This window comes from Hemitrygon akajei, chromosome 21, assembly GCF_048418815.1.
Source record: "Hemitrygon akajei chromosome 21, sHemAka1.3, whole genome shotgun sequence".
Taxonomy (NCBI): Eukaryota; Metazoa; Chordata; class Chondrichthyes; order Myliobatiformes; family Dasyatidae; genus Hemitrygon; species Hemitrygon akajei.
This window is the reverse complement of record NC_133144.1, coordinates 27,078,815-27,101,506: the sequence shown is the minus strand read 5'-3', so window position 1 is coordinate 27,101,506 and position 22,692 is coordinate 27,078,815. Positions and strand designations below refer to the sequence as shown.

General features: G+C 45.2%; 1 protein-coding gene across 1 annotated transcript in view; it reads left to right on the top strand.

Annotated features, from left to right (window-relative positions):
• Positions 1 to 22,692, top strand: part of loxl1 (lysyl oxidase-like 1) — a 120,480-nt gene that overhangs the window by 54,898 nt on the left and 42,890 nt on the right. Inside the window, exons 2-3 of the mRNA XM_073025049.1 lie at positions 10,984 to 11,092; positions 12,090 to 12,227. Of these exons, the coding sequence (XP_072881150.1) occupies positions 10,984 to 11,092; positions 12,090 to 12,227 (247 nt within the window). The remainder of the gene's footprint in view (positions 1 to 10,983; positions 11,093 to 12,089; positions 12,228 to 22,692) is intronic.

The window sequence follows — 22,692 nt, the reverse complement described above, 5'->3', positions numbered from 1 at the left end:
GGCCCATTTCTCAGCTGGAAACAGATATTTGTGCAAGCAAAATTAAACTGCATATTGCCTGAAGGAGTCTGGAAAGTGTCACAACATTCCTGTGGGCCTTTTACACATTTGTTACAGGCTAGAGAAGGGATTTTTTACTTTAATGTGCATGTGTGTTTAGTTTCTACGCTGTCAGTGACCCATCTAGTAACTCCGATAAAGCAGTTAACTCAATTGACACTCATTACCACACAGTTAGTAACCTTTCTGTGAATGGCATTTTTGCTGTATTAGGAACATTTTAATCTGCAAAATAGGAAATGGCTTGTGTCCCCTTCCAATGTAATCGACACATCATTTGTCCTGAGGTTAGCCCTAACCCAATGATCTAACCTTGCAAGGAAAATTCTGTAAAACTTTCTGTCTGTACCTTGAATGTAATGGAGGGTATATCAAGATATCTATTTAATCTTACAAATTCTGTCGTTTGCCTGTGGCTGGTTACTCACTGCAGATGGCATTTACATGGCTCCTTAAGTATGGGAATTGTTTTGGTCCCAGTGTGTTTATTCATCTGTCTGTACTTAACTGCAGAACTTTCAGTTACATTTGCAGTCAGATATTTGTCCAGCTGTTTATATTAAAAAAAAGTTAATCAGCACGGCATTACATTTTTGTGAAGGCCTGGTCTATACTTTAACGTCTAATCTTGTATTTTACAATATATAAGCAAATAGATAACAAGCTCATTGTTGAAATTGACTGCCCTTTTAAGAATGATGGTATTGATTTTTGGATCTGGATGCAGGATATATATAATCTGGATTTATGAATTGCAAGCAATCTGCTGAAAGGAACTCAGTGGGTCAAGCAGCATCTGAGGGAGGAAAGGTATTACTGATGTTTCAGGTTGAAACTCTGCATCAGGCCCCAAAATTTCATGAATTCCCTTCCTCCCTCCTGCTTGGCCTGCTGAGAGTTTATAAGGCATCAGTCAGACGACATTTGGAGTATTGTGAGCAGTTCTGAGCCTTGTATCTAAGAAAGGATGTGCTGATCTTGGTGTAGCAGTTACTTGACAAACAAGCCAAAACTGCTGAGAGACTGAGTGAAGGTTTCAACATAACTCAGTAGGTTTCAAAAGGTACATTTATTGTCAGAGAAATGTATACAATATTATTTTCCTTTGCAAACACCTATGAAAACAGAGGAGTGCCCCAAAGAACGAATGACAGGTAAATGTTAGAATCCCACCGCTCCCCCCCAACTCCCCCTCCCACATACAAGTAGCAGCAAGGCAACGACCCCCCACACCCACACCAGCAAAAAGGCATCTGCGCCTCCCACCGAGCTCTCAAGCGTGCAACAAAGCATCAATAAAGACACAGACTTGCAGTACCCCAAGACTACTCGTTCACCCAGTAATTCGATATACCACAGTTCTCTCTCTCCCTAATAAGGGAAAAAGAGATGTCCCTGTTTCAAGTTCCAAGTTGAAAGAAGTATGTTCGATATTTTGTTACCAAACTAGCAAAGACGAGTGATCAAAATTAGCGATATTAACTAGCAGAGTTACTGAAATAAGTATAATAAGTAAAATAAGCACAATGAGAGTAATCAGCGATATAAACTAATTTAGTGGTCAACAAAAAGTATCCAATCCTGTTCAGTCTCTATCTCTAACTAAAATTAATGAGGACAAAGCATGAATACTCATTTGCTTCTATCATGTGACAAATTATCATAACCCATAATAAACACGCAACTCAAAATACAGTATAGATAGTCGGCACAGTAACGTAGTGGTTAGTACAATGCTTTATAGTACAGGTGACCCAGGTTCAATTCCCACTCTCGCTGACTGTGAGGAGTTTGTAAGTTCTTCCCGTGACAGCGTGGGTTTCCTCTGGGTTCTCTGGTTTCCACCCGCAGTTGAAAGACATACCAGTTGATAGGTTACTTGGTCATTGTAAATTGTCCCGTGGTTAGGTTAGGATTAAATCGGGGATTGCTGGGGGGCACAGCTCGAAGGGCCTACTCCACACTGTATCTCAATGAAGTTAAATGAAGTGTTCAATGGCAGAGCAGGCTTAAGGGGCCCTGTCACCTGTGACCTTGACTTCCTGTGTACGGAACTTGGCTGTGTAGTTTTGAGCACCCAGTGGATGTGGTGAAATACAAATCTCTGCGCCCCCACAACTTCCTTCTATACAGAAGTACCAATGAAATTAATAACTTGATTTATTATTGTCACATGTTCCTATGCAAAGGGGCATAATTTTAAGCTGATTGGAGGAAAGTCTAGGGGGATGTAACGTTTTTACACAGAGAGTAGTGGGTGCGTGGAGTGGTCTGCCAGGGTGGTGCTAGAGGCAGATACATCAGAGACATTTAAAAAACTCTTAAATGATAGAAGAATGGAGGGAATGGTTAGATTGATCTTAGCGTGGGTCAAAGGGCCTGTATTCATCTGTAGTGTTCCATGTTCTATGTACTGAGGTGTATTGCAAAAACTTAGTTCTGCTGACACATCAGTACATTGAGGTAGTGCAAAAGAAAAGTAACAACAAATGTGGAATAGAGTATTACAGTTACAGAAGTGCAGAAAAAGTTTTGCACAGCTGCAACACAACTTTCTGACTCTTAAATGAAAGTTGGGAAGAACCTTTACTGTGCTGTAGGTCGCAGCCATACAACGGGCTAGGAAAGTCTCAGAGAACTCAAGTCATGAGGTCAAACTGGACCTTAAGTAGTTATGATTAATAAACTTAATAGCCCTGGTTATCTCCTACTAGAAAGAAAAATGTTGTAAAGACCTAACCCAACCACGATAACACTATTGCAGTGCCAGTGACCTGGTTTCAATTCCACCGCTGCCTGTAAGGAGTCTGTTCATTCTGCTCGTGACCGTGTGGGTTTCCTCCACTGTGTAAAATTTTTGTTAGGCCACACTTGGAATATTGTGTTCATTTCTTGTTGGCCCTTTACAGGAAGGATGTGGAGGCTTTGGAAAGGGTGCAATAAAGGTGCATTAAGATGCTGCCTAGATTAGAGCTTATGAGCTATGTGGAGACTTTGGATAAACTTGGTTGTTTTATCTGGAGTTTCAGAAGTTGAGAGGAGACTTGATAGGAGTTAATAAGATTATGAGAGGCATAGACAGTGTAGACACTAAATCTTTCTCCCAGAGTAAAAGTAATAGGAGATATGCATTCAAGATGAGAGCAGGAAACTTTAAAGGAGATATGCAAGGCAAGTTTTTTACACAGAGTGGTAGGTGCCTGGACCGGTCTATCAGTGGTAGTGGTGGAAGTAGATATAATGATGCTGTTTAGGAAGCTGTTAATTAGACCCTGTAATATACAGGGAATGAAGAGATGTGGGTTATCTGCACACAAGAAGAGAATTAGTTTAGCATTGACATTGTAGGTCAAAGGGGACTGTTCCTGCACTGTACTCTTCTATATTCAATGTTTTCAGGGACCTATCCAGTTGGATCCCGAAAGCCCATTGCGCATCAATGCTCCAAAGGGTCTTTCTATTCACTGTGCACTTTCCTCTTGTATTGATCTCCTAAAATGCACCAAATCACACCTATCTGGATTAAACTACATCTGCCATTTTTTAATGCACATCTCTAGCTGATCTATATCCTGCTATGTCGTTTGTTAGCTACACACACAAAATGCTGGTGGAATGCAGCAGGCTAGGCAGCATCTATACGAAGTAGCACTGTTGACGTTTCAGGCCGAGACCCTTCGTCAGGAATAACTGAAAGAAAATATAGTAAGAGTTTGTTGGCTGTTCTCTCTGTCCACAGCTTCACTAATTTTCATGACATCTGCAAACCTCTTAATTAGACCAGCTGTACATATTCTTCCAAGTTATGAATATTTATTACAAACAACAGAGGTTCCTGCGCTGATCCTTGAGGAATGCCAAAGGTCACAGACCTTTGGGCAGAAAAAAACCAGCCTTTTACCACTATCCTCAGTCTTCCACCACTAAGCCAGTTTTGGATTTAATTTACTAACTCACTGTGTATCACATGTGAAATCCCTGGTGCTGTCTTTGTAGAGTTTACATGTTCCCCCTGTGGACTTTCAGGTGCTTTTGTTTCCATCAAAATCCCTGGTTTTTAGATTAATTAGTTGCTGTAAGTCAAGTCAAAGTCAAGTGCATTATCGTATGCAAAAGCACATGTGCAATGAAAAACTCACTTGTTGCAGCCTCACCAGCACATAACATCATATAAGAAATGTTCACAGGAAGACAAATGAAACATAAATACATAAATAGAACAACAACCAAGTCTATTGTCAAGCAAAATGATTCTTCAATGAGTGGTAGGATCTAAGGGAAAACTGATGGGAATGTTGAGGGGGTAAAATAAATGATTGATGGTCAGCACAGGCCTGGTGGGCTGAAAAGCTTATTTTAGACCAATAAATATTAAGGTATAGGAGCAGAATTAGGTTATTTGGCCCATTGAGTCTGCTCCACCATCTCATCATGGCTGATCCATTTTCCCTCTCAGCCCCAAATCAGACTATAGGATATAGCAACAGAATTAGTCCATTTGGCCCATCGAGTCTACTCCACCATTTCATCATGGCTGAATTGTCTTGTGGTTTTACATTGTCAGTCACTGTTTGCTGCAGAGTGGTAGTCTGCCAATATGTAGTCACAGCTCCTATTTGAAAATGGTGGCCTAGAATATTTAAATATTTCTTTCATAACTGATAAACCAGTCTCTGACAGAAGAGTTTGAAGGGTTAACACCTCATTAGTTGGGAGTTCCTTGGAAGGATTAGTAGCTCTTGAGTTGAGGGAGACCCTTTGAAATGTTGGCAAGTCACTTAAGATCATAAGACTATAAGATACTGGAACAGAAGCAGACAGTTTGGCTTATCGAGTCTGCTCTGCTATTCAATCATGGCTGCTTATTTTCAGCTCCTTTTGCTTGCCTTCATCCCTTCATTAGCTGAAAACCTGTCAATGTCTGTTTTAATAATACCATAAGATATAGGAGCAGAATTAGCCTTGGGAAGTGTTAACAGTTGAAAGTAACTATGAAGGAATAGCAGTTCATCAGCTGAGAGTAGCTGAAGAGATAACAGTTCATTAGTTGAGAGTCACGCACACACACTATGCTGGAGGGGCTCAGCAAGTCAGGCAGCATCTATGGAGAGAAATAAAAAGTTGACATTTCATGCCAATGCTCTGCATCAGGACTGAAAAGGAAGGAGGTAGAAGCCATAATAAGAAGGTGGGGGAGGAAGGGTAGGGGGAATACATGCTGGCAGGGGAGAGGTAAAGGGGGGGTGGGGTTCATATCAACTGTTCTTCTCCATAGATGCTGCCTGACCGGCTGAGTTCAAGTTGCTCAAGATTTCCATCTGTAGAATGTCTTGTATTTATCGTTAATTGTGAATTCCTTGGAGAAGTTAACAGTTCATTAGACTTGAGTCCATGTGAAAGGTCAGGGCAACAGTATTCTGGTGAGTGTTTGGCTGAGCCACCGTGAGAGAGTGAGGAGTTGAGAAATGGTCCTGGAACTGAATCAGAATCAGGTTTATTATCACTAACGTGTTGTGAAATGTTTAGTTTTGCAGTAGCTGTACAGTGCAATTCATAAAAAACACTATAAATTACAATAAGAAATCTTTATTAAAAATAACTGCAAAAAAAAAGCAAAAATTGTGAGGCAGTGTTCATGATCTGGTTCATTGTCCTTTCAGAAATCTGAGGAGCAGAGGAGAAGACGCTGTTCCTAGCACATTGAGTGTGTGTCTTCAGGCTCCTATACCTCCTTCCTGATGGGAGTAATGAGAAAAGAGCATGTCTTGGGTGTAGGAGGTCCTTAATGACGGACGTTGCCTTTTGGAGGCATTCACCTTTTGAAGATGTTCTTAATGCTGGGGAGGCTCGTGACCATGATGGAGCTGGCTGAATTTGTAAACTTCTGCAGCTTTTTCAGATCCTGTGTAGTGGCCCCTCCATACCGGATGGTGATACAACCAGATTGAATGCTCTCCAAGATGCATTTGTAGAAATTTGCTAGAGTGTTTGGTGGCGTACCAGATCTCTTCAAACTCCTTGCTCAAGAAATGAAGATGGAAGGCTGATCTTGGAAACAGGGAAATGCCAATCACTCACCATGGATGTAGCTTAAACTCTTGCCTCCAATTCATTTAAACTGAGTGGAAGAACATTTAAGGGAGATGTCTGAAATAGGTTTTGTTTTCCCCCCTAGAATGGTGGGTGCTTGTAAAGAACTGCCAGGGGTCGTTGTAGTGGCTAATACAATGGAGGCATTTGAAAGACTCTTAGACACCATGGATGTAATAAACATGGAAGGAAGAGTTAGATTGATTGTAGAGTTGGTTTATATTGATCAGCCCAGTATAGTGACCCGAAGGGCCTATACTGTGCCATTGTGTTCTATGTTCTCTGATAACTCAGTAATATATCTGTTTGTCTTGTACAACAAAACTTGTATTTATACTACTGAGCAAAATCTTTCCAAGCTATCTCATAGAAATATTGTATAAAATAAGAAAGCATTAGCAATATGCTTTGGGAAGAGATTTTAGGGTGAATGACTAAAGGCTTGGAAGTTCTAAGCAGGCTTAAAGAGGGAATTTAACATTGTCTGATGGAGAGGTCAAGGAAGGGAGTTCTGGAATTCAGGCTGTTAATAGTAGGGGGATTAACGAGGTCAGTAGATAAGTGTATGAACACCACCATGCTCTATTGCCCACCAAGTCGTATGCTATCTTGATGGGGTTTCCTTCATTGTCACTAGGTCTAATATCCAGGGGCCCCCGTTTTCAACTGTACCTTCCTAACGTAGAAAGGGCTGCAATAGTCAGGTGGGTAGCTTCACCACAAAGGGGGTGATTTGGGATGAACAATTAGTAAGAATGCCCATATGCTGAAAGTTGGCCTGAATTGGAGTGGTGGAGATAGAGGGGAAGAACTAGAGGACAAAAAAGAGGAGCATCTTAAAACATCATGTTGACCTCCACTGTTGCATTTTTCCATCGCCAATAACCCCGGGCCAAATTTCACCTAAGAAAAAGACATTTTTCTAATAGTTAGTAGTTTATAAATTTTTGACTCTTGTGTTTAGATCGGGTTTACATTGTGTAATCAAGAAAATATTTGCGGCTGTCGCTGTGATGATAAAAATGGCAGAAATTACATCCTTTTCTTGCTCTCTTCCTCTTAGTGTAAATACCTTGTGAGAGAGATAAATATTTAGGTCATTAATATATTTAAACAGTACTCATTCAGGAGCCTTCAATGTTCATTCCAATGTCTGTGTGACATGTGTTCATTAGTTAAGAGTACATACAAATGGTTCCAATTTCTTTCGTCATCTCATTCTAGTCTGAAGAATGCAGGCGAAGGACTGCTGGGTGTATATCCGTTAAAAGTACAATAAGGCTTATACTGTAGTCATCATCTCTTCATTCATAGGGTGTGGACATACTTGGCATTGTTGACATCTAATATCCCTAGTTATGTAAAAAGTTACAACTCAGAAACAGACCTTTCACCAAGTTCGTTCAACTATCAAATGCTCATTTTACAATAATCCTACCCTGACCTATTTTATTCTTCCAAAATTCCCAGCAACTCTCTCCTCAGATTCTATCACTTACTTGCACACCAAGGAAAGTTTACAGTGGCTTATTAACTTACCTGTCTTTATATATCTGGGATGTGGAGGACCCAGAGGAAACCCATGAGGTTGCTGGGAGAATGTGCAAATTCAGTACACACAGCTCCTGAGGTTATGGGTCTCAGCTGCTGTGGGCTAATGTAGATGTCTATGACCAGAAGAGACATTTAAGAGTCAACCACATTGCTGAGTTTAGAGTCAGATATGGGCTAGCTGTGATAAAGATTTGCTTCTCCGAAGGCTCATGATGATTAAAGCATTTTTTTCACAACAATTTGTTTGTTTTATGGTCATTATAGAATACAGAACAGGCGTTCCCAACCTGGGGACCAAGGACCCCTTTCTAAATGGTAAGAATGGGAAATAGGACGACTCTAAGGTCAGCAAGAACTGTGCTGTCCCATGCCACCAAGAAGGCAAAGCACGAGTACGCTCACCGAGGCTGTTTGCTGAGCCCGCTGCTGTCACACTGCTGACATGACTGCACTACCAGATTCAGCTCCAACCTCAACATCAAGCAACAATGATGAATCAGCATACAGAGAGGAGGTAGTGAGGCTTGTCAGATGGTGTGAGTACATTTAAGTCACCATTTACAAGCCTGAGATTCAATGTAGACAAAAGAGAGGATTGTGGACTTCAGGAAGGCACAGGTTGACTACTCTCCACTGAACATCAATGGTTGTGTTGTGGAGAGAGTGAAGAGCACAAAGTTCCTTGGTATGTACATAATGGATGATCTAACCTGGACCAAAAACATCACCTCAGTAGACAAGAAGGCACAGCAGCATCTACACTTTCTGAGGAGATTGAGATGTGCTAGGCTACTCACCCCCATTATAAAAGCTTTCTATAGGAACACCACTGAGATGGTCCTGGCTGGCTGCATCATTTTGTGGTATGGAGGCTGCAAAGCATTGGACTGCAAGTCCCTACAGAGGACAGTGAAAACCCACGGGAAGATCAGCAAGATCTCCCTTCCCCCATATTTGTGACATTTACCAAGAGCATTGCAGATGAAGGGCCTAAGCACTGTTGAAGATCCCTGCCACCCATCACACAATCTCTTTGACCCTCTACAGTCGGAAGGAATTACAGAAGCATCAGGATTAGGACTGCCAGACTGTGTATCAGCTTCTTCCCTCGGGCTGTGACACTAATGAATACCCTATCGTCACCAAGGTCTCTCGTCACTAGGACAGCAGACTGTTTACTGTTCTGTGCTGTGCTTTACTGCATGCATTTTGAATGATAAGAACTTCCTTTTTAGAGGATTAGCCTTTCAGGTCTATTCTGCCATCCACTGGGATCTTGTCTGATGTGACTTCATATAGAACAAAGGGAGATATATGGTTAGATTTTGAAATTTGGCACCCTCCAAATCATTAATTGGATATCTACCAGTGTATTCAGGTACCAGTCCTGCACTGCTCAACCATAGTGCCTCGGGGAGAAAGGTACACATTTTGTTACTGATGCCCTGACTTTGATTTTTAAGGCTGTCTTCTCCATTCGAGTATCACAAGATCGACAAACACCTCCCAAATTGCCCTCTTGTTCTCAGCCATTTTCCAGCCCTTTCAGAAGACAGCCAAGAGCCAATCATTTTGCAGTCGACCGAGGAGGTCATATATAAACAGGACCAATCAGTGTGGCAGATTTCTTCAAAAAATGGAAGATGAATTCTTAGGCCGTATCTGGAATTTTGCATACAATTCTTGTTTCCCAATTAAAGGAAGAATATGGAGGCTTTTTGTAGAGGGTGCAGAACAGTTATAACAGGATGCTGCTATTTTAAGGAAAGGTGGGATGTTTTCTCTGAACCTATTGACGTTAATAAGATTATAAGCATCTACAACTTTATAGGGTAGGATCTTTTTCCCAGGTAGAAATTTCTAATACCAAGAGGGCATCCATTTAAAGTGAGAAGGGGTGAGTTCAAAGTTGATGTACAGGGCAATTTTTTTTACTGAGTGAAGGTTACCTGGAATGTGCTGCTTGGGGTGGCACTGAAGGCAGATATAGTAGAGGCATATAAAAGGCTCTTAGATGGGCACATGACAATGCAGAGAATGGAAGGATATGGGCATTGTGTAGGTAGAAGGGATTAAAGTTCAAAGTACATTTATTATCAAAGTATGTATACTTCATAGAACCTTGAGATTTGTTTTGTTACAGGCAGCTACAAAACAAAGAAAACCAAGAGAACCCATATAAAAAAAGACGTGACAAACACCCAAGGTGCAAAGAGAAAGAAAAATCATGTAAACAATAGAAGTAAGAAAATAGCATTCAGAACTGAAGTTTAAGGAAGTGAGTCCACAGACGTGAAGCCAGGCATCACTGTAGCCGATCAGGAGCAGCCGACAGCCTCAGATTAGTTAGGACTTTAATTAATAATTTAGTAATTTCAGCACAACATCATGGGTCGATGGGCCTGTTCCTTTGTTGTACTGTTCAATGTTCAGTTGTGATGGTCCAGCTGTTTCATGCTCACTGTTGCTGGCACTAGTTTTTCTTTCATTGCTTAATTGCTTGCTTTTAACTTCCCCAGGGACCTTCTATTGGAGGGTCAAACTAAAACTGCAACTGCCTTTCTGCCCATGTCGCACAGTTAATGAGCGTCATTTGCATCAGGTTGATCTTAATTCAGTAGTTGAAATGAAGTGTTTGAGTTCAGTGATACTCACGAGATACCACACCACGAAGGGGAAATAGTTTTACAAAGGCAAGTGCAGGTGGCCCTCTGAAGGTGATTGGCATGTGTAGGTAATGGAAGGTTAATTGGGTGGTTGAAGAATTGCTTACCTTGCAGAACCTAGAAATAGACCGTGCAGATATATGTGCAATTATAGACCACTGTATCAAAGATCACATTTCAAATTTTACAGGAGGAGGATAAATTTTGGCATGTATCAGGGACCCCTACAAATTTTAACTGGGGGATCCTCTGCAAATTTTGGCCCATGTTTAGTGGGCTCACCGCTCTTGTACAGGTCCAATCAATGCGGCTGCAAGTAAACTGTGACACATTCTCCAGGATGCCCTTATTTTGTCCTATATCCATCTCATTGATTGATATGAAAACAGTTGAAATAAGTAGAAGAGCAGGAAAGGGTCATAAACACAAGAGATTCTGCAGATGCTGGAAATGTTGAGAAGCACATAAAAACTGCAGGAGGAATTCATTCCATTTCATTTAAGTCATTCTCATTCAGATGGGAGATGGAAAGTTGTTTTCTTGATGTCTAGTGAGTGATTACTGGGGCTAACTGCTCACAGAGGTGTCTTCTCTCTCTACTGTTCTCATTCAGGTCTGCCAGATCTAGTGCCGGACCCACACTACGTCCAAGCTGCCACCTATGTGCAGAGGTCCCACCTGTATTCCTTGCGGTGTGCGGCAGAGGAGAAGTGCTTGGCAAGGTATGGATCCCCTGTTCCTGATACAGACTTTGCTTTCTAGGTTCAGTAGCCTGCTCGTGATGGATTGGCAAGAAGGTCTTCCCTGCCCTGACAGTGTGATGATGCACTGTATGATCTGACTCTGTAGCATTTCTCTGGAGGGACATTAGCTTTTGGAGTTCATATTCAGATTCAGAATATTATCACACGTACATCTAAACATTCAGTGAAATGCATCCTTTGTGTTAACAACGAGCACGCCCAAGGACGTGCAGGGAGCAGCCCTCAAGTGTCGGCGCACATTCTACCGCTAACATAGTACGCCCACAATGCTCGACAGAGCAATGTACTCAGCAAAACAAGCCCCTTTCCCATCACTCCACCTAGCCAGTTACTCACTCAGGCAGGCCTCCAAACCCAAGGATTTTGTCTTAAAAAAAACCTGCCTTGCTGTGCGGCCTACCATATGTGGAGAGAATAAGTTATATTTTCTCTCTAACATCTGCCTTAATAATGATGAATATAAAATATTAAGTTTGCAAAACAAAATCATGCATATGGCAAAATGAGTGATTCAAATGTGGGCTCTAGGACTCCCTTGTGTGACAGTATTCTAACCATAACGCTGTTACAACACCAGAGACTTGGATTCAGTTCTGTCTTTAAAGAATTTATACCCTTTCCCCGTGACCGCATAAGTAATCTGGTTTCTTCCTGCATTCCAAATATGTATGGGTTAGTAGGTTAATTGGTTTCACGGGAGTAATTGGCCAGCATGGACTTGGGTTGGAAGGACTTGTTACTATGCTGCATCTCCAAATAGAAAAAAAAATTAAAAGTTTTTCCCAATGTCATAAAATATAACATGCACGTTGCTTCTTTAAAATTTTGTCTCCTTATCCCCCACATGGTTTCTGAGTGTTTACAGATTTGATACAGTATTCAATTTACACCTACACAGTTGTGTAAGTGAATTCTCTCTCCCTGGGCTCAGATCAGTTTTCTTTTATCTCTTTAGTTCTGCCTACAATGCTGACACCACAGACTATGACATCAGGGTCCTGCTGAGGTTTCCTCAGAGAGTGAAGAACCAAGGAACTGCAGATTTCCTTCCGAATAGACCGCGGCACACTTGGGAGTGGCACAGCTGTCACCAGTAAGTTCATCAGCAAAATGTTGCATGGGTGTTGGGTATTGTGCTTGTTAACTGAGACATCAGAGACACAGAACCTGTGATATCAAAGTCATTATTCATCACAACAAATAAGCATTCTCCTGGGGATCCTTTTAACAGAGTACTTCACATTTTTATAACCCATAAGAACAAAGATAAAAGTATGTGATTCAAGACAATATCGATAGATACAATGACATTGTTAACTTCAATGAGTATGTCTTAAGTGGGAAAGGTTGAGTAAGCTAGGGATTTTAACTTTGGAGTGAAAGAGGATGAAAAGCAACTTGATAGAGGTGTATGAGATTATAAGAGACTTAGATTGAGTGGACATTTGATGCTTTTTACCCAAGGTGACAGTGGGTCAGAGGGCATCCTTTAGGGTGAATGGAGGAATGTTTAGGGGATGTCTCAGAGGTAGTTTTTTTATGCAGTGATTGTTGAGGTGGTGGTAGAGGCTGATATGTTAAGAAACGTTTAAGAGACTCTTAGATTGGCACATAGATGAATAGAGGGTTTATGGGCCACATATGACATGGGGTTAGATTGATCATGAAGTAGGTTCATATACGTTGGCACAACATTGTGGGCTGAAGGGCCTGCATTGTGCTGTACTGTTCTATATTCTATGAGTCTGACAGTGCTTCAGGTGAGTTACACACCTACAATGGGAGACACCTCTGAAGGTTCAAACACCATTGCCGGGACAAAGTAATTCACAAGGATGGACTAAAAGTTTCTGAGGACCGAGATCTCAGACACCCAAAATTAATGCTAAGAGGGCCTACTCTAAGTACACAAGTATCCTAAATAATGATTGATCAAATACGTCTATGACCATATTTGATGCGCTAGGTGACAATATCTGTCTGGTTGGTCTCTCAAGCTTCCTTGGACTTGGTCACAATAATTGAAACAAAAACATAGTGTTGCCTGGATTGATATAGGCCTATTGACTGCTATTGTCTTACATTTGTTGAAACAGTTGAGGCCGTCTCATGGTCATATCACTTTGCCCACCACATCTCTTATGCAGCCAGTCCCCTGCCATGGGTCAGTAAATAAATCACAAGACATAGGAGCAGAATAAGGCCTTTTGTCCCATCGAGTCTGCTCCACTATTTCATCAATGCTGATCCATTTCCCTCTCAACCCCATTCTCCTGTTTTCTCCTCATAACCTTTCATGCCCTGACTAATCAAGAAACTATCAACTGCCTCCTTAAATACACCCAATGATCTGGCCTCAAATTCCAAAGATTTACCACCCTCTGGCTAAAGAAATTCCTCCTCATTTCCAATGTAAATGGACATCCCTCTAGTCTGAGTTTTTGCCCACTGGTTGTAAATTCCCCCACTATAGTAAACATCCTCTCCACATCTACTGCATTTAGACCTTTCAACATTTGATAGGTTTCAATGAGATTCCCCGTCATTCTTCTAAATTCCAGTGAGTACAGCCCCAGTGCCATCAACACATCTCACACAAAGAACACAACACAGCCCCTGGAGCCATTCTCACTGCTCCAACTATGCACTATCAGATGAAGAATAAGCTTCCCAGAGACAGTCGGCCCTCCTTATCCGCGAATTCAACCAACCACGAATCATGAAAACCCGGAAGTGCTCTTCCAGCACTTGTTGTTCGAGCATGTACAGACTTTTTTTTCTTGTCATTATTCCCAAAACAAGGCAGTATAACAACTATTTTACATAGCATTTACATTGTGTTAGGTATTATAAATAATCTAGAGATGATTTAAAGTATACAAGAGGATGTGCCTGGGTTATCGTGGATCAGGATCAGAAAAAAATCGGAAGTTCTCTTACTAAGTAAGTCGGAACAGGTACATCCGGTATTATTTAGCATCAGTCAAACGTTTGTCTTTGTATATATGTAACACTTAACCAACAGGCTGGTATATGTCTAGGGGAAAAGGAAATCCAGCCACACACCAACCCCACCTCCTGTACACACAGGTGCCGTGAGAATCAAGTTTATGCCTCGCGCCCGCACACAGTATCAAATTCACACCAGATACCGTTATGAAATACACTTTAAAGAGTTTACTAAAACTAAAAGAGTACTAGGCAATACAATATATATGAAAGGAAAGAAAAAAAACAAAAGGCGCCAACTTATCAAAGTTCAGTCAGTTTAGTGCACATCGTTGGAGCTCAACCATCGAACCATTCGACCCCTCATCACTTGCCTCCGACCTCCACTTCTTCGCACCTGGGACCACCCCCGGTGGTCAACCAAGCAGTGCAGCGCACGTCCACCTTCCTCGGCGTCTTCCTCTCGACTCTCCTCAAAAGACTGCGAAAACCCCCCCCCCCAAGTTCCCAGCCTCACAAGACAAAATAACATTCCCCATTGGTTAACAAATGAATACAATCCCCATATCAGCAAGTCTAAAGCTAAACAACTGCGAGAGAAACACTTATCAGACAAAGAAGCATTCCTACTCTTAACAAAACAAAGAAGCCATTTTGAGTAACATACACAGGACATTGTACATTCTCTCCCCACCAGCAAATGTCATGCCCTCATGGCATTACCAGAGTTCCCCAAAGCTTCTTGCAACACACAAAACCCAACCCAGGTGCAGAAAGCAGCGACATAACTACCCAGAGCAGTAGAAATCACACTCGGTTCTCCTGGTACCACATATGTCAACCGCTCCGGGGGGCGCCTACTTCTCTGAGATCTCCGTACCCCTTCTGCCCCACTGGGCTCCCTCTTCACCTGCGAACCCACTGTCTCGGACACCCCAGGTCTACCTGACAGACTCTCACCCCCTTCCTCACGGGGGTCCTCCCTCACCTGAGATCCCTCCGGCTCACGCTCGGGTTCCACCCTCTCTCCCCCCAACGTTAGCTGCCTCTCCATCTGACCCTCAAGACCTTCCCTCCTCTCACCCAACTCAGTATCGGAAGGGCCAGGAGCCTCTTCTTCTGGTACTGGAGTGCCAGCGAATGGGAACAGGGGCCACTCATCTGAGTCGTCATCTTCCGAATCGGTATCCATTCCCGGGTTAGGGACCCGTCCCCGCTCTTCAGCAGTGGGCTCTTCCCTTGCTCCGCGCCCTGGCAGAGTCCTTGTACTAGGTGCAACCTCCCACTCTGGCTCCTTGTCCACCTGCACCGCTTGACCCAGGGGCAGCAGGTGATTCCGATGGAGCACCTTGATAGGCCCTTTCCCATCCTCAGGTTTCACCCGCTAAACTGGTAGATTCGGCATCTGGCTCTCTATTACATAGGGGCTGGCCGCCCATTGATCTGCCAACTTGTGCTTACCAGGGAGTCCCAAATTCCGTAAAAGGACCCGGTCGCCCGGCAATAATTGGACAAACTTCACCTTTCGGTCATACTGCATCTTATTCCTCTGATTTTGTTTGGTAGCCGCCACCTCGGCCAACTCGTACGCCTGCTGTAACTCCCTCTTCATGTCGGACACATACTTTAGATAGGGCTTCCTGGGTAATTCACCCACTTCAACCCCAAAACACAAGTCAATGGGCAACCTCGCTTCCCGCCCGAACATCAGATAATAGGGCGAGTACCTTGTAGCATCATTGCGAGTACAATTGTAACAGTGAACCAATTGTCCAATATGATGACTCCACTTACTTTTCTGCCCAATCTCCAGCGTCCCGAGCCTATCCAACAGGGTCCTGTTGAACCTCTCTGGCTGAGGATCTCCCTGTGGGTGATAAGGGGTAGTCCTGGATTTCTCAACCCCAAGCATAGTCAGTAATTCATGGATAAGGCGGCTCTCAAAGTCCTGCCCCTGATCACTATAGATTCGCCTGGGAAGGCCGTAATGAACAAAATACTTCTCCCATAACACCTTCGCCACTGTCGTCGCCTTCTGATCCTTAGTGGGAAATGCCTGAGCATAGTGAGTGTAATGATCAGTGATGACTAAGACATTCGCGGTGTTGCTGGTGTCAGGCTCAATCGACAGGAAATCCATACATACCAGGTCCAGAGGTCCCGCACTCTGCAAGTGCGACAGTGGAGCCGCCGACGCTGGCAGGGTCTTCCTCCGGATGCAACGACTGCATCCCCTACAGTATTCTTCGACTTCCCCCCTCATCCGGGGCCAGTAGAACCGGTCTTTGAGTAATCCATAGGTCTTTTCCACCCCCAAGTGTCCAGAATCATCATGTAAGGCCTGGGGTACAGCCTGCCGATACTCCTCCGGCAGGACCAGTTGCCAATGGCGGGGTTGGTCCGGAGGCGCCGTTACCTGGTACAAGATTTGGTTCTTTAACTTTAACCGAGACCACTCCTTCAATAACAGAGGCACGAATAGGTGTTTCGCCTTCTCAGCCAACGCCACATCCCCCTTCTGGACCGCTCTCCACACAGTGCCAATGCTCGGGTCATTTTGCTGAGCAGCTGCCACTTCCCCCGGACTCAGTTCCGGCAACTGTTTAATCTGCAGTGCGGTCAGGTCACAGTAGGCTAGGGGTATGGCATCGTCAAAAACCCCCAAATGGTCCACGGCTCGTTCCAGCCCTCTTCCCTCGGCCTTCACGGTGATAGCAAACTGACACATCGCCTTCACTCCAGGGGCAGGGACATTCTCCCACTCCTCATCCCTCTCCTGTTCCCCCGGCTCCCGACGAGACAAAGCATCCGCATCGACATTCTTGCTTCCGGGCCGGTACCTCAGGCTGAAATCATATACCGACAAGGCCGCCAGCCACCGATGTCCTGTGGCATCCAGCTTAGCCAAAGTCAAAATATAAGTGAGAGGATTGTTATCCATTCGCACCTTAAACTTGGCTCTGTACAGGTAATTGCCCAGCTTGTCCACCACTGCCCACTTCAGCACCAGGAACTCCAACTTGTGAGTGGGATAGTTTCTCTCAGATGGCGACAAGCTTCGGCTGACAAAGGCTACCGGTCTCAATGCTTTGCCATGCTCCTGGTACAGAACAGCCCCTAGACCCTCTAGGATGGCATCCGTGTGCAGCACATATGGCTTCTGGGGATCAGCAAAAGCCAACACCGGGGCCTGGGTCAGTGCCCTTTTCAAAGATCGGAACGCCTCTTCACATCGATCATCCCATCTTGAGCCAAAAGGTTCCACCGGGTTCCAGTATCCTCCAGTGTCTTGCCTCCGGTCCCCCTTCCTTTTCTTTCCCACCGGGGGATAGCCACACAACAGTTGAGTCAACGGGTGACACACTTTGGTGTATCCTTTCACGAATCGGTGGTAATACCTACAGAACCCCAAAAATGAGCGCAGAGCACCCACTTTCTGGGGTTTCGGCCAGGTGGTCACGGCCTCTATCTTGGTTGGATCAGTAGCCACTCCCTCTTGCGAAATGATATGGCCAACATAGCTAACCGACGACTTGCAGAACTGGCATTCGTCCAGGGAAAGCTTCAACCCTTCTTCTTTAAGCCCCCCCAACACCTTCAACAGCCTCTCCTCATGTTCCTCCAAAGTCGATCCAAACACTATCAAATCGTCCAGGTACACCAGCACCTCCAACAGATTCATATCCCCCACAGTTCTTTCCATGAGCCTCTGGAAGGTGGCTGGGGCCCCCGATATGCCTTGGGTCATTCGTTCGAACTGAAAGAACCCCAGCGGGCAGATAAAGGCTGTCTTCTCTTTATCGCCCACACTCATCGGGATCTGGTAATACCCACTTCTTAAATCCAGCACACTGAACCACTTCGCTCCGCTCAGGCAGGCCAACGCGTCCTCGACCCTAGGGACAGTATATTGATCAGGGACAGTTCGCCGATTCAAAGTCCTGTAGTCAACACACATGCGCACCCTCCCATTCTTCTTCCATGCCACCACTATTGGGGACGCATAAGGACTTCGAGACTCAGCTATGATTCCGGCCTCCTTCAACTTGCACAAATGCTGCCGCACGTCCTCAACATCTGCCGGAGCCAGCCGCCGGGATCTCTCTCGGAACAGGGTGTCTTCCGTCACCTGGATGGTGTGGCGAGTGCTTTTGGAGCAGCCAACATCAAACTCGCCCCGAGAAAAAACAGCTTCCATCTTCAGCATCTTCTCCACTAGCCTGTGTTTCCACTCCGGCGACACAGGGGAATCCCCGAAGTTAAAGGCTTCAGCGGTCAGCTCCCTTCGATGCTCTAATCCCTTCCCGTTAGGGGTCCTCACTGGTGCACTAGACATTACCGTCACCGGGAACAGATGTGCCAGCGGCATTCCCCTCTTAAAGGTGATTTCTCTTGCCGTAGTGTTCCTGACACTTATAGCTATATGCCTCGCATGTACCACCCCTGGTCTCTGCACTTCGGGCCTCACCAGCGCCCCCGCCGGAAATCGTGTCTCCCCTTCAAGATCGTCCGGGGCGTCTACTAACAGGGCTTCGCCCGTCGGCACTGCTGGGAATCTGGCGGTCCCCATCACGAGTGCTACCTCCCCTGGTGAGGTCACCTTGGGCCTCGCCTGCGTACACCACACTGTCCCTTGTTTATACTCTGGGTCCAGCCCTTGGGAGGCAACCCCTTCTTCGAACACCGCTCGAAACACTGGATGCACCGAGAGGGTCTCCAGAAAGTGTTCCCCCCCCTTTCTCCTTACAAGCTCCCAGGAGCCGTCGCACCACAGGGGAGTTAGTCCCCACCAGGAGGGCAGCACCACCGGTTTCCACCGGGTCAGGACACACCAGCACCAACGTCTCAATAGCTTCAGACATTCCCACATCGCCCTCCGAGAACTCCGATCTCACCGATAGGTACCCATCGTACGGGTAGTCACCCTCGCTCACACCCCAAATCTGCAGGGCTTCAAATGGGGTTACGGGCAAATGCTTCAGATATTGGTTGTAGAAAGACCGGTACAATAAGGTCACCTGCGATCCCGTATCAAGAACGGCTTTTGCGTAAACTCCCTCTATCCATAGACACACACTGGCACGGGGTCCTACCAGCCCATCCGGAATAGAAGCGTGGGCACCCGGTGGTCCCCTGGCTGATCTCTGGGAACGTGTTCCTCCAGAGGTTCCAGTCCGTTCCCTCACTGAGCCTCTCCTAAGTTTCCCGACACCTCCCCCTTCTTAGTCGCAGGGGGGCTTGCTCTCCTCGGGGCTCCTTGTCTCTCACAATCCCACCTAAAGTGTCCCTCCTCTCCACAGCTATAGCACACCCTCGGCCGCCCACAGTCTCGCCTGAAATGCCCCTCTTTCCCACAGTTAAAGCACACGCTGCCTGCTGCCCCTCCCTCTCCCAGGGCAGCTCCTGCTCCCAACCCACTGCACTGGTCGCCCCAGGGAGTGGGTACCTCCCCTGTCCTTCCCCTCCAGAGGGGGGTCCCTACTCCCCTGTGGGTTGTCAGTCCTCCACCCAGCCACCACTTCCTGTATCGCTGAGGATCGCTCCCGTAGGCCCGCGCCCCTTTCCCACCCCAACGCTCTCTCTTCCTCCCGCACCTCTCTAATCAGTTGCCCGAACGATGGAGGGGGGCCTTTCCTATAAGCCTGCTGGATAGTCTACGCCACCTTGTCCTCCTCCAGAGAGCCACTGAATATCTGACTCATCCTCACGCTAGCCACGTCAGGCGACTTCACTACCCCCCGGCGCCGCAGCCCCGAGAGCATCCCCTCCATCCTAAATATGTACTCGGAGAGCCTTTCCCCTCTCTGTTGTTCCAGGCATTGGAACTCTGCTAAAAGCAGCCAGGGTTCCCCTGACAACCCAAACGCTCCCTCCAAAACTTCTATGCATTCCTCTACTGAGGCCCCAGGTTTCTCAGCTTTCAACTCCCGGACTATTTTGGCTGCCGAAACCCTCAAACTTCCCACCAATCGCTGCCTCTTCTCCTCCTCTGAGCCTGGCCACTCCTCTAACATCAAAGACGTATGCTCGATCCAGGTCTCATAGTCCACCTCCCCGTCCGGAGTAGGCTTGGCTTCGGAGAATACCCCCATCCCACCAGGGAATTAAGTGCGGCTGCCAGCTCCGAGGCTTCCACCCTACCTGGGGGGTGGGGTTAGTCACGCCTCCCTCCTCCAACCTCCCTTTACTAATGCCGGGCACCTCTCTGGGGTCCACCTCTAGCTCTAGCTCCTCCTCCGGTGTCTCCTCAGCCTCATCCTCGGAGAGGGTGTGGAGCCCCCACGGCCCCGCCTCCCCCGGAACACTGACCGTCGCCGGCAGTTCCAACGTCATGACATCAGCACTCGTACGAACCAACACCCAGCTAGACTCCACCCCTTTACCACACCGTCTAGCTACCAATTCTACCTGCCCAATACCTTTTACCAAACTTAAGCCCCGCACTAACGCGTCTCCCGAAACTCGAAAATCCACTCCGCTCACTGCACAGGCATACTGCACCGGTACATCTTCCAACTCGCACCAGCTAACAATCTTATCTCTGTCCATCTGCGCACTGCTGCCTGCGCGATTCCACAGCCCCTGACAATCCAATCCCAGATGAGCCCCCACAAATGTAACACTTAATCAACAGGCTGGTATATGTCTAGGGGAAAAGGAGATCCAGCCGCACACCAACCCCACCTCCCGTACATGCAGGTGCTGTGAGAATCAAGTTTATGCCTCGCACCCGCACACAGTATCAAATTCACACCAGATACCGTTATGAAATACACTTTAAAGAGTTTACTAAAACTAAAAGAGTACTAGGCAATACAATATATATGAAAGAAGAAAACAAAAGGCGCCAACTTATCAAAGTTCAGTCAGTTTAGTGCACATCGTTGGAGCTCAACCATCGAACCATTCGACCCCTCATCGCTTGCCTCCGACCTCCACGTCTTCGCACCTGGGACCACCCCCTGTGGTCAACCAAGCAGTGCAGCACACGTCCACCTTCCTCGGCGTCTTCCTCTCGACTCTCCTCAAAAGACCGCGAAACCCCCCCCCCCCCCAAGTTCCCAGCCTCACAAGACAAAATAACATTCCCCATTGGTTAACAAATGAATACAATCCTCATATCAGCAAGTCTAAAGCTAAACAACTGCGAGAGAAACACTTATCAGACAAAGAAGCATTCCTACTCTTAACAAACTAAAGAAGCCATTTTGAGTAACATACACAGGACATTGTACATATAGTATATATTTTACCTTTCTATGCATATAAAACACTTAAGAACGTATATTTCAGCGCTGGGCTCGGGAACGCAAGTTCGTGAGTTTGATCTAGTGACAGATTACTATGGAGTGTGCTCTCCACCGTGCCGGGTTGATGTGGACGATCAAAAACGCAAAACTCCAAAACCCAATAATTAAACCACTGCGTTGCTTAGTAATAATTGTAGCTTTCATCGGGGCACAGCCTTTCTCACTTTATCCTTTAAAATTGTTCCGATCGTTGACCGACGTAGCCTAACGCTTTTCCAATGACCGATGGCGTTTCACCTCTTTCCGATTGCTTTATTATTTCCACTTTATTTTCAGTCGTTATCGTGATTATTTTTGTGAACAGAAACACTGCGCATTCAGATCTCTGCCGCTGGTCCTAATGTCCGCCACATTGAGACAGGTTGAATAAGGGACTTGAGCGTCTGTGAATTTTGGTATCCGCGGGGGGTCCCGGAACCAATCCCTCGCGGATAAGGAGGGCCGACTGTACTTGCTTGGTCCAAGCTTGTTCTTGTTGGAGGCTGATGAACCAAAGCATTTTCCCTCTAACACTGGTCTACTCACAACTGGCTGCTCCCCTTGTTCCTTGCTAATGAATTGTGATTTGATTGGGCTGCCAGAAAATGATGAAAGCCTGCGAGTGCTCCTTTTTAGAACACTCTCAGAGACCCATGAGTCACCTCCTCTCTCACTCCTGATTTGATTGGGCTGTGAGAAAATGGCGAAATCCCACAAGTGCCCCATTTTAAATCTCTCTCGCTCCGGATTTAATTGTGGATGCTGGAAAAACCTTATGCTCTGCAATATTTGTTTGCAAAACTATCCTTTTTACTTCAGACTGATTACTGCTTGCAATTTACATTAAGCATTTGAAGATCAGTACTTGTTTGAATCAATTCCTGCTATATTTACAAAACTGCATAATTCTTGAATCCCTAACATTGTGGATTCAGAAGGCCCTTTAAAAACAGGGGAGAAAAGAATGCTTGCATTTGCAAGCACATGTTATCACCTGAGGCAAAGCATTTCAATTAAGGTGAAGTTATGCCACACCCCAGTAATTATTTGCTTAAATGAAACTGGTCTGAAAATATTATTTTACTGTTAGCATCTTATTTAAACTGTAAGTGAAAAGGTGAAGTTAATGAGTGTGAAGTAAAATAAGTAATGACAATTGATGGGTTTGTAGTTAATAACAATTGTTAATATTCATTGGGGATTCTTTTCAAATTATGTTTGTTTTAGATTCAGCATGCATTTTTCTCCACTTCATAAAGTGCTTTTAACTGCTTAAAAAACAGCAGTTATAACATTTATCCTCATGATTTATAGCCATAA